The sequence below is a fragment of the Phyllostomus hastatus genome, unplaced genomic scaffold (genome assembly GCF_019186645.2).
Source record: "Phyllostomus hastatus isolate PE091 unplaced genomic scaffold, TTU_PhHast_1.1 phas_contig_38, whole genome shotgun sequence".
NCBI classification, from domain to species: Eukaryota; Metazoa; Chordata; class Mammalia; order Chiroptera; family Phyllostomidae; genus Phyllostomus; species Phyllostomus hastatus.
This window is the reverse complement of record NW_025333869.1, coordinates 10214745-10227796: the sequence shown is the minus strand read 5'-3', so window position 1 is coordinate 10227796 and position 13052 is coordinate 10214745. Positions and strand designations below refer to the sequence as shown.

Genomic DNA, 13052 nt, shown 5'->3' with positions numbered 1-13052 from the left:
CGATGAGCAGAGGCTGGTGTTGGATAAGGCAAATGAAGAGGCTCAGAGGTTACGCCAAGAAAATCCAGATGGGGCTCTGGGCCTTCCCAGGGCAATACCTGTAACTGAGCCCAACTGAGACCCTGAAGGGGATGGCCTTCCTCTCTTAGGGCATTATAAGAGATGCCCCCTTGAGGGAATGGGGAAAGGCATCCCTGAGCATAAGAGTCTGAATAAGGTGCAATCATATTCAGGCGGTGCAACAAAAGTCCACAGAGGACCCCTCCCAACACCAGGAAACAGTTAAGGAGATTCCTGGGGATGGCAAGTGGCTGCCACATTTGGATTCTAAACTTAGGCCTCATTGCTAAACCACTGTATAAAGCACTGAAAGGGCCAGAATATAGCCCTTTATGGGCAAAGGCATGCACTCAGGCTTTTGAGTCCCTGAAGGTACACCTGGCTTTTGCACTGACTTTGGAGCTTCCAAACCTACTGAAGCCCTTTCAATTATATGTGCTTGAGAGACAGGGCATTGCCCTAGGATTCCTCACCCAAATGTTTAGTGACATTTTACAGCCCATTGTATACTTCTCAAGGAAACTAGATCATGCTGTCCAGGGGTGGCCAGCCTGCTTGAATGCTGTGGCAGCCACCTGTGAGCTCTTACAGAAAGCTGAAAAGCTTTCCTTGGGACAACCTATCACCAGTTATGCACCCCAGCAAGTGTTGAGCCTGCTGGAGAAAAAGGAAAATTTGTGGCTCACTGATGAAAGAGTGGGCAGCTACGCAGCCATTCCTCTTGACAATCCCAATGGTTCCCTCAAAAATATAAGTAAGTAAAATCCTGCCTCTCTTCTCCTGGAGTCTGACTTGGCTGCACTAATACATGACTGTGCAGAAATAACTGATGAAGTTTATTCTAGCAGAATTGATTTACAGGACCATCCTTTAGAAGAAGCAGACTGGATTGTCTATGCAGATGGAAGCAGCTATATGGAAAAAAAGAAACAGAAAGGCTGGGTATGCAGTTGTGATTCTTGAAGGGGTAGTGGAGGCCAAGGCTTTGCTGCCAGGAACCTCTGTTCAGAAAGCTGAACTGATTGCATTGATGAGGGTACTGGAATTGCTGTGCAAAAAGAGTGAATGTGTATATGGACTTAAGGTAAGCTTTCCTAATTTTGCATGCACGTGGTTCCATCTGGGAAGACAAAGAACTGTTAACTTCCAAATAAAAAGGAGAATAAGCATGCAGCAGAAAATTTAAAATTATTAGAGGCTGTTCAGGTACCTTTACAGGTGGCAGTTAGGCACTGCCTGGGGCATCAGAAAGAGGACACTGAAGTGGTTAGAGGAAACAATCTGGCTGATCAGACAGCAAAAGAGGCTGCTAAAGGAATGTTTATAATATCTTTGGTACCTGTTCTGGACTTGTCAAAATTGGACCTTGAATATTTAACTGCAGACTTAGAGAAAGCTGAGGATTGGGGTTTTGATGAAGAAGGTCCTGATAGTGGATGGAAAAAAGAATAAGAAAGGAGTTATACTACTTTCCTGAATATTTAGTGGGGCTAGTCATGAAGCATTTGCATGAGGCCACACACTATGGAAGAGACTCATTAATCACCTATGTTAAACTGTGGCTCACAGGTTCTGGAATTTCTAAAGCCATACAAAATGTAATTGCTAGATGTGCTGTGTGTCAGAACACCTCTAAAACAGATCCCCATCAAAGGAAAGAAGCAAAGCAATACCAAGAACAGTGTCCACTTGACTTTGCTCAGATGCCAAGGGTCTGAGAATGGAAATATTTGTTAGTCTTTCTGGACACCTTTTCAGGATGGGTAGAAGTTTATATTACTAGAATGGAGAAATCCTAGAGATAGTGAAAGCCTTACTAAAGGAAATAATCCCTTACTTTTGCCTCCCTGGCAGCATGCAGAATGATAATGGACCTGCTTTCATTTCAGAAATTACACAGAAGGTTAGTACACTTTTAGGAATCAAGTAGAGACTCCATATAGCATGGAGACCTCAGGCTTCTTGGAAGGCAGAGAAGATGGATCACACCTTGAAGAAAAATATAGCCAAGCTGTGTCAAGAAACTGATCTCCATTGGCATCAAGCTTCACCTATTGCCTTATGGCTCCTTGGACTGGGATTCAAATGAGTTCCTGTGAAATTTTGTACAGGTGACCATTTCAGGCTATGATTGGGGTGATTATATATTTATTTATTTATTTATTTATTTATACACACACATACATACATATATATGACACTGAAGGTAAAGAAATATGTACAACATTTAAGTCAGACCTTTGCTGTAATTAATGACCTTGCCTGTATTAAAGACTTCTCCCCCACAGGTTTGCTGCATTCCTTTGAGCCTGAAGATAAGGTGCTACTCAAGACTGGGATGAGAGCATCTCCAGAAGGCCAACTAAAAGAAAAGTGGACTGGACCTTGGGATGCACTCTTCACCACCCCTACCATGATGAAGTTGGCAGGAATAAAACTTTGGATTCATAACACCGGTGTAAAGAAAGCACTGGAGGAACAATGAACTGCTGAACCTCAAGAAGACCTGAAAGTTATCTTTCGAAAACAATATTTACATTCTTTTCATTCCTTTCAAACAAGATTAAAATATTTGGTCTATATTTAGTGATGCAGACAATGGCCCCCAATGTCCGTGCCCTTATGGGTGAGACATGAGACAAGTTCACTCAGACTGCCGAGTCCTGTGGAGGAAAAGGGACAGCATGGCTACTCTCGCAAGAAGAGAGCACCCCAACCCTTGCCTTGACAGGCTTTTATTGGGTTTGTTCTGCACAAGAATACAGGTAAAGCTCATTAATCATTATCAAGCAGTAAGAATCAAACATACAAAGAACTCTGAGGGCCTATTTTGAGTCAGGGTCAGATAGCTAAAGAGCCATAAAACTTTGAGGAACAAACTCACTTCTCACTTGGACCCTTATCATTTAATTGAGAGCATCCTAAACAAAGCAGTTTTCACAGTATTTTACATATTCTTTTTTAGGTCTGATTGCCCTAGGGAACCTGCCCTTTCCAGCACAGGGCGGCAAGGGTTATCATAGCTAAAGGGTTATCAAGGGCTAAAATATCATAGATGGTAGGTAGAAAATAGACAGGAGGAGGGTAAGAATACTGTGGGAAATGTAGAAGCAAAAAGACTTATAAGTGTGACTCATGGACATGAACTAAAGGGGGGAATGTGGGTGGAAGGGGTTGTGCAGGGTGGAGGGGAGTAAAGGGGGAAAATGGGACAACTGTAATAGCATAATCAATAAAATATATTTTTAAAAAATAAAATTTCTTATTTCTATAGGATCAGGGGATCCTATATGAAATAGCAAGTCCTTCCACATATTAGAAACTATCCTGTAGGCAATTTAACATGAACATAAGCTTGAGATACATCAGTGTTGGTGGTGCAATTCATCTTCACACATGCTGAGAGCACAAAACAATTTTTAGTATAGTTGACAAAACCTGTACATTCTCTAGGTGGGACTACATTAGCGACCTTCAAGGAAAACATTTTCCTGTCCTTTATATTTATCACTGGTCCCAATTATAAATATCAGAGTAGGTCATTTTCTTTTGATATGCTCAAACACAGTATAATTTCTAAGGCTTTCAAGGGAGTACAAACACCTACAAGACATGAAGTGAAAGTTTGTTCAACATAAGTTCCTCCTGCAAGACAAAAGTCAGAAATATTCAGAACATTTTTGCTAAATTGTTGGGAACTGCCCTGCCTGGTTTCAGAAGCTGTAACCCCTCATGGCTAAGGCTGAGTGAGCAACCTTCAGACCATAAGCCACTAAGGAAACAAAGCTTATCTACTTGGCAGGAGCACCACTTCTGCTCCTTTTACTTCACCCTACCTGGCCCCCAATGCTTGGTCAGTTAGCCAATGATGGGTAAGATTCCCCAAGAGGGGAACGACCTAAGATAGGCACTATCGTGGGGAGGCCCCAGGGAAGGACTTGGGGGGCTACAGAAAAGGGGGTGATGGACCCTCGCCCCTCGGCTTTGACATGGCCTGAGTCCTCATGCTGTCTGCAAGAAGTCTCCTAATCTCTTGGCTGCCTTACTTCCCCTGCCATACTTAAGCCTGAAACAATGCCTTAAGCCTGAAACAATGCTGGTGGTGAATGAGAAGGGACTCAAGAGTTGGAAAATTTTGGTTTAAGGTAAATAGTTGTAAGCTTAGTAAGTAATGTGTATGTTAAAGCTATTGTTTCAGAAACTACAGATAAGGCCCATCCTAGCTCCCAGGAGAGACAGTCGATCTCCTGGGGTACCACTAAAGATCACCACTTGGGGAACAAGTGGAGGCATCCAGGGCATTGTATTTTAGGGAGAGACAGATGACCACCAGCCCTGGGAACAGCTAACTGCCTAGGGTAAGAATACTGCAGTTTTTTAAATTTAATTTTCTTTGAATTTCAAAACCCCTCACCACATTTTGTTCTCTGTTATAAAAGGGCTGGCTTGGAAAGAAAATGTAAGACAGTCTGTTAGGGTTTGAACCTGCTGTCTTCTCAGATTGTCAGCCTCCTGAATAAAGTGCCCATAAAGATTCAATTCCTGTCTCTGCTTGTTGGGTTCAGTATGTGACAGACAGCATGAATGCATCTTTTTCAGTTTCAAAAGCACCTGCTCAAATGCAGCCTTTGAGAGACTGGCTTCCCTTCCCCCTTTGAGATATAAGACTGTATGATCACAAGAGGCGAGGATAAGAGAAGATCCAAATGTCTTTTCTCAAAAGATGGTGATGGTTCTGTGCAACTTGGCTTTACATTTGCTATTGCATAGGGCTGCGTGTAAGTGGGTGGAAGACAAAGCAGTTACCTTCATGGTGTAGTAAAGACATTCCACAAAGTAGCAAACAGGAAAGCTCTGTTATCAGCTCTAGGTGGTAGGCAGTATTATGTTCATGTTTATTTATGTTTTGCCTTGGGTCTGAAGGGTTAACATTGTGGAAGCCTTGATCTATTTATTTGTACCTTGCTTAGTTCCAAAATGAAGGGCTTTGTGTCAAGTGGGATGGGACAGGAAAGGAAGCCTGAGACACTGGGCAAAGGTCTATAGGCTGAGGCATGAAATGTACTGGGGGCTGCAAGGCTGGTCCATTAGAGCACAGCTCTACCCAGTGCAGTCCCTGGACTCTCACACTCCAGAGATGGCTGTGCCAAGAATCCAGCCACCTAGCTGCACAGAGAAGCCACAGTTACAGGGCTCACCAAACTCAGAGGCCCACTTTATATGTGAGTTATCAGCAAGGTCCCTGCATTTGAAATTCCGTATGATAAGTAGGCCCAGCCCTGAAACACAAAGCACCCTGGGGGATCTGGCCCAGAGAATGGGCCCCATACTCACTTTTGCACATGCTTCAGAGACTCTGCATCTGAATGGGGGAAGTTTGGGAAGATCACTTACTGTGATCTTAGCCCAGGGCAGCAGAAAGAGCATGGACTGTACATGAAATAGGCAGATATTTAAATCCCACCTTGACAGCACTGTGTGACTTCATTATTTGACCTCCCTGCCTGGCACTATCTTAATCTGTGAAGTGAATGATGGGAGTCTCAAGGAAAAATGAATAGGGCATGTCCAAGCACAGTAGGGCACTGTACAACTTTGCTTTTCCCTGCCTGAAAGTTTATTTAGGTTGTTGTTTAAACTGGATCCAGGTGCTGACTTGGAAGCTGAGATATGAGCAGGGGGCACGCTTAGATGCTCTACAATAGATTGGATTTTATCACAGCAGTCAATGCCTGCTGGGGAGTGTCAGATGTCCCAGTGCACCCCTAAAGACCTGTACATATCAATTGGCTGCTTGGCACTGAATGTGGACAGCTTGGTGTAGAGCTGAGTACCTTAGCCCTGGGACTTTGACCTTGGATCTATCACAGGAGGAAGTAGAGGAGAAGTCCCTCTGCCCCTAGGCCTCAGGTTTTCCTTCTACAATTACTCTTCTTACTGTGATCTTAGCTTTGGACCTCAAAATATGCTTTGGGAATAAATCCTCTTGGCCTGGCCTTGTCTTTAGAAGTTGCTCAGTGTTCTTCAGATTCAGACCATCAATCACTCATCACAATTTCTTTAAACTAAAGCAGATACCAGATCCTTGCTGAGGTCTAGAGAAGTGACTTTCTTCAGGGCTCCACAATCAGAACCAGAATATTGTTTCTATAGCTGCTGAGAGTGAGTGTGGACACTGGGTCTGGTATAATCCTGCAAATGTGTGCACATGCACACATAGTCACACACTCACTCACACAGCATGGGGTGCTACCTGGGGAGCACAGAGAACAACCACTGGTAGGACACTGCAAACTGAAGACACTGGAGGTACAACAGTGCCAGTGTCCTGGGTCGAAAGATACATGGTGAGAGTGTGGCCTTAACAGGAGTCCCTTGAAGGAGCATGTAGGGACCCAGTCACTTGCCATGGATGCCCTGGGCACTACTCTGCCCCTGGGCCCTATGGCCCACAGACACATGTGAGTCTGAGTACAAACTCTATGACTTACTCACTGTGAGCATAGCCTCCTCCAGTGAGCTGTGGGTCTCACTCTTGATGCTGTCCTCAATGCTTTTGTTGGTTATTTTCTCATATTCCTCAAACACGGTGGAGAGAGGGCTTCTTTTAGGGAACACATGGGTCTCAGAGTGATGCTCCTTAGCTCTCAGATCAGAGATTGCACATGTAGTGGGCTACCCCTGAGCTCCACTTATACCAGGACTTCTTGGTTTTCTCCTCAACTCCAGGACTCAATGACATAACTTAGTGGATATTCAACATGAAGAGAGAGGGTCTGTGACCAAGGCACCCCACTGTGGCTCCAACACTTCCTCCCTTCCTGCCCAGTACCTCTCATCAAGTGTGTGGCACTGCACATGCACAAGATGGTGATGAATTTCATCTCATCAGTACTGTTGATCTTCTCGCCCACTGCATACAGATTCTGGTATTGGGACATCCACAAGAATCCAGTGAAGGAGAAGCAGGAGCTGAGGGGCAGCCCCCATCCACCCAACAGGTCATTCTCTGGTTGATCCTCTCTTTTATGGGGAGCTCACTATCCCCAAGTGGTTGAATTCTCTCAATAATCAGGCCAGAAGCTGCCCTAAGAAGTCTCTCCACTCTGTAGCTTTGCTCTGCCTCTGAGCACATCCAAGCACTCTATGGGCAGGCAGACCTATGGAGAGCTAAAAACACAAATCCAGTCCTCAGAGGCCCAGGTCCGTGGGCTGCTCTTATCAGAACAGAGCTTTAGCAGCCTCCATCCAAGTCACTCTCCTTCCTGTCCCTGAGTTTCCCCAATACCCTCACTTTTTTCTTTAGAGACTAGAGGATAAAAGCCTACAGAGGGTTGAGCTGCGTCCCAGCCTAGCAACAAAAAAGACCTCCATGGGCAGAGGGGTAGAGTAAGGCTTCCAGGCATTGGCCCCTGGACCAGGGGCAAGGTAAAAACTGCTTAGGGTGTAGCCTCACCTGTGCATCTTGTAGGGCCAGTCCAGGTCTACAAAGCTACTCATATCATCTCTGCTGCCCTAGGAATAAAAGAGGTAGACCTGTGAGGCTGGCTGACTGACCAGAGCAAGTAAGGCTTAGGGGAGAGCTGGGCAGGAAGGCAGGCAGGGCCCTGCTGCTCTTTGGACATGGGGCCTTCTTCAAGCCAGTTATCACCTTCAAGCCTTGGATTCCTCATGTGTAAAGTAAGAGTAGTAAGGACCCTCTCATAGAGAGCTGGGGGATGCAGTGAGCTCATGGAAGCAAAGTGGCTGCCATGGAGCTTGGTGTGAAGATGTGCTCAATGACAGGGCACTCTGCTCCCACTTCCTTATGCCCTCATGTGACTACATTAGGAGAGGTGCAGGGGCTCTGCAGTGAGGAACCTTGAGCCATACTGAGACATCCCCAGTGAGCCCCAGCTACTGGGGCTATACCCTGCCCTTGCTCTGACCCTTTCCCACTTCCTCAGTAGCTACTGTTCAAGAGCTGCTGTCCCTGGGGTGGGGCTCTTGAGATCCCCCAGGGTCCCAGGAGACTGGGCTGTGGTACCTGAAGGAGGCACACTGGGATCCTCTCCAGGTAGCAGATGGTATCTGCTTGGATATCTTCCTCTAGTCTGGATCCGTAGTCTGCAGGGGAAACAGGATCATGGGGTATGGACCTACTTTCCTCTCCCCATAACCTGATTTTCTCCTCCTGGCCCTGTCTCCCACACTTACTCTGATTAAAGCTGTCCAGGAAGGATGAGTCCTTGACATGAAAAGTGGACACTGCCCAGGTGTCTAAGTGGTAGAGGCTCCATCACCTGGTAGTTGTTCAGAACTAGAAAGTGACTTAGACAGCCAACCCAGCTTGAGGGACAAAGATGGGCCATGCTAGGGAGCCCTGCTATGGGCTGCTGACTAAGCTATGTTTCATCTTGTGGTTTAGCAAAGCTAGAGCCTTTAGGCAGACTGCCTACCCGGCAGACCTCATGGAGCAGACCTCTGGCTGGCCTCAACATGCCTTTCTTCCTGTAGACTCCGTGATAGCTAGCTTGTGGTTCACACTCCCCAGTGCATTGGAGCCCTGGGTTAACCTGTGCCTGGCAAGGAGGAGCCAGACCCAGCTGACATAGCCCGTGGCCCTGTATAGCACTGCTATGCCCTCAAGGGGCAGAGAATTTAGTGGGTCCGTGCCTTATCTCCAGCAGCTCATGAGCCTAGAGTCTAGCCTGAGTCATGTCTAATTTCGTCATTAGGCACAGGACTTGGCACACAATAACTGTTTAGCACTCATGTGTGGAAAGGCCCAGAAAGGTCATTTACAACATGGCCCAGCACATTGAGGCCATTCCCAAGTGAGCCTTTAACTCAGACTCTGAACTCTTCTTTGCTGGTCACTTAACTTTCTCATATGCGTTCATTATCTCCTGCAGCTGGTTCTTGGTCTGAGAAGCCAGGATTTCAATGAAGATACCTTCTTTGGTTCCTAAACCCTGTGGATAAATTCTCAGCATTCTGGAGAGCTCTGCTTGGGCCTTCCTGCTCTGTCCATACCCTCTTGGGTCAAGATGCCTCATACCTCTTAAATAACAGAAAATTCAAATGGAGTGGGAAATAAGAGGCAATTGAGGAACCAGGCATGAAATGGCAGGGGCTGGTTTCTAATTCTTGCACGCTTGGTTTTGTGATGTCCTGGCTTCATCATGGCCATGTGGCAGCAGTTCTATGTTTGGTGGCAGTTTGAGCAACCTGTTGCAAGCTTGCTGGGCTCAGCCAAGGTCCAGGTGACCATTCTGAATGATGGCTCAGGGGGAGCTCAGAGTTCCCAGTGCTAGGCTGTGTTTGGTAAGGGGTCCTAGGCATCACTATCCCACCCCAGTCCTTGTACTCATTTTTGCCCCACCTTCTTGTTTAGTTATCTTTGTGGCATCATGCAACTCTTTGGCCTTGTATCTGTGTGGTGGGTACATGAGGGCCATGGTGACATTCTCAAACTTACCACTTAGGTCTGACTTCAAGGTCTCAGTGAAATCCTAATGCAGGAACCACAGAGAGTGATGATCTGTATGATGCACTCACCTGTGTGCAGGCAGCAAGATGGTAGGCATGCCCAGTGGCTCTGGCTAGATTCTAATGAGGGCTCTGCCATGTGCTAGTCTTGGCTGGGATTTCTTGAGCCAGCAACAGCCCCTCTAGGCGCCCTTACCTGTGAAATGGAGATAATGATGCTTCTGCTTTCTGCTTGGGGAATTGCTGGAGAGATTTATGTGGCCCAACTCAGCTTTCATTGCAGTGCTAGGCACATTAAAAGCTTGAAATACAAGTTCATCATTGTTCACCATCAAATCCCAATCACTTAGTCATCAGCACTCAATCAATGCATGACTGAATTAAGGAAGCTATCTCACCTATGAGCCCTTGTAAGGGTACGTGTCTCTACAAGAAGCCATAAGGCCATACCTAGTTTATCTCTCTCAAGGGCACAGCAAAGGACCAAGGGCATTGTCAGGCTTGTCAGCTTTAAGTCCCTATCTTACTGCTTATAGGCTCTAGATCTTGGGCCAGTTAACCTCTCAGAACATCCTTTTCCTCTGATGTTGCATGTAATGATTAAGAGAGAAAAATTATTATTATTTTTAAAATGCATATCAGGATGTTATTTTAGGAGAAAGATGGTGACAAGGTAGGTGGGAGCAGAGCCCACTTCTCCCTGCACACAGGTGGAACACCTAGCTGATCTTCTAATGAACAGAGTGAACAGCCAATGGAATCCCAGTTTATATGAAGTTTGGAGACCAAAATTGTAGAAGACATTGAAAAACAGACGGTAAGGAGATTTCATTGGGATTGTAAGGTCCCTGGGACCTGCACAGGGACCAAGGCTGCTACGGCCCAGAGCCTGGCACCTGCTGCAGGATCCTTGGAGGAGAGCCAAATCAACAGTTCCCTCCCCTACTAAACAGTGAGGACAGAGCAGCACCAGGATAGACCTGGATGCTTGAAATCACTGGGGGGAATAAAAACAAAGTGGGAGATGCACAGACGTGGTGTTCACCTGCTGAGACTGTGGACGCCAGCTAGATCATTACCAGAGAAAGTGAGGAGCTGGGTGACACTTGGAGAAGGGAGAAGAGTTGGGTCATGATGGACTCTGACCTAGATAGTTCCCAGTCTGGTTATAAAGTTGGGCTGTGTGTAAAGCTGGGTGCTTGTTAAGAATGGCAGGCTTAAATAAGAGGATTTTACTGAAAAAAAAAAAAAAAAGCTCTCAGTTGCTGTTTAAAGAACTCTCATGCAGCATCTGCCTCTCACCACTGCAGCTGGCTTGCACTATGGCTGGCTCCCAAAGGGGAAGGAGGAGGCACCCCACAGGGACGGTTCAGAGGAGGGCAATGGGGTTCAGGGTGTTAACAATCCCCAGAAAAACTTAATTCAGTGGGGGAACTGAAATATCCTGAAGAGACTTTGAGAGTGTGCAGCAACTAAGCCAGCCAAGAGGGAGAAGGTGGTATGTGAGTTGCCCCTAATTAGTGCACCTGATGGACAGCACAACTGGTGGATTAGAGGTGCTGACCTGGCACAGATGGACAGTGGGGGCCAGGCAGTGCACAAAGGACCTGGGCTGGAGGCTGGGCAACTGTGAATATTGCAGCCCAGACATAGCCCCATCCTTGCAAAACCATAGGGAAAGGAGAAAAGCGAAAACCAGCCCCACTTAGCTTGAAGCATCCAGGAACACCAGCAGACTCACTTGGTAGTTTAAAGTTAGCAGGAGGCTTTTTTTTCTTTTCCCCAAGTGAGACAATAAGACCTGGAGCCGTGAAAGGTCCAGACACAGATCCAAAGAGGGAACACAAGGCTAACCCAAACAACTGAGAAACTGAGACAAATTTCATTTTTCTATTCTAGAGAACTTACATGTTATTGTTTATTTGTATTGTTATTATTTTTCATTATTTTTACTTCTTTTATTTTATTAATATTTTTTCATTTCTCTTCTTCCTGTTTAGTTTTCATTTCATTTGTTTGTTTAATTGCATTGTTTGACTGGTTTTCCTTGTTCTCTCTTTCATAGTGTATTTTAATTTTTCTTTTCTCACTTCACTCATGTTCCAATATCACACTACTCTTGGTTGTGTACTAGCTATTTTTGTTATTCAGATCATATATTTCTTTTCATATTATTTTTGTTCCAGTATTATGGTAAATAATTGTTGTTCCATATAACTGTAAATATTATGCAGCACCCATCCCTGGTCTTAGCCCATTTTACTATCTTCCAAAGCTCTATTACTGTTGTGGTTAACTCTATTCTCCCTCACACTATGCCTACTTTTTATCCCTTTACTCTCACTATATCTCATTATCTGATTTCATACAAAAGCCCTGTTCTCTGGAATCAGCTCACAGTCCTCCCCCACTCTAACAAGAGTCTTATCTCTTTTTCAACTTTTATAAAAAGTGGCTAGTTGAGTAAAATATCATGGTTTATGCTGTATTTACCCAAAGGATCTCCTATCTCTTCTTGACTCTCTGGTACTTTAATTCCCATAGAACACTCCCCTGCTATCTTAATCCATTTTGCCTTCCCCCTGCAATTGATCATATACAAAAGTGGGTGGAAGTTGTGAACACCAATATGCCTGCTGGAAGAGAGAACCCACCAATAAAGGAACCACCAAAAGGTAAAAACACAAGTACAACAAGAAAGCCTACACAAACAAATGAAAGGTCAACCCTAGAGCATCCAGACAAGGAGATCAAAGAGATGACATTACTGAAACTGACAGAATTCCTACCATAGAAGTTCACCCTAGCAAAGCAGAACATCAGGAAGTGCAGAAACAAACAAAAAGAGTCACCTAAAATGGGGAGACAAAAAAAGAACATGCAATCAAAAGAAATGGAACATTCCCCACTAAATGAAATGGAGGCAAATAAACTATCAGATATAGAATTCAAAAGAATGGTATAAGGATGCTCAAGGAACTCACAGACAACTACAAGGAACTGAGTGAGAACTACAACAATATGAAAAAGGAAATAGAAACTATAAACAAAAGTCAGGATGAAATGAAAAATACAATTTCAAATATAAAAAAGAAGGAATTACAAGCAGGCTGGATGAAGCAGAGAATGGAATCAGTGAGCTGAAAGATAAGGTGGAAAGAAACACCCATGTAGAGCAGGTGCATGGAAAAAGACTAAAAAATTATGAAGATAGCTTAAGAGAACTGAAAAACAACATAAAACACAAAAACATTCAAATCATAGGAACACCATAAGGAGAAGAAAAGGAACAAGGGACAGAAACCCTGTTTAAAAAAATAATGACAGAAAACTTTCCTAACCTGGAGAGGGAAAAAACCACACAAATGCAGGAAGCACAGAGAATCCCAATTAGGATGAAGCCAAAGAGGCCTATTCCAAGACACATCATAATTAAAATGCCAAGTTTTAAAGACAAAGAGAGAATCTAAAAAGCAACAAGGGAGAAACAAGAAGTAACATACAAAGTAGCTTGATAAGGC

The 13052-nt window shown here is 44.8% G+C and overlaps 1 protein-coding gene across 1 annotated transcript in view; it reads right to left on the bottom strand.

The window, feature by feature from the left end:
• Positions 1–13052, bottom strand: part of LOC123821135 (annexin A8-like) — a 32761-nt gene that overhangs the window by 2813 nt on the left and 16896 nt on the right. Inside the window, 7 exon segments of the mRNA XM_045842426.1 lie at positions 6556–6648; positions 6894–6986; positions 7517–7545; positions 7548–7575; positions 8087–8168; positions 8926–9016; positions 9443–9554. Of these exon segments, the coding sequence (XP_045698382.1) occupies positions 6556–6648; positions 6894–6986; positions 7517–7545; positions 7548–7575; positions 8087–8168; positions 8926–9016; positions 9443–9554 (528 nt within the window).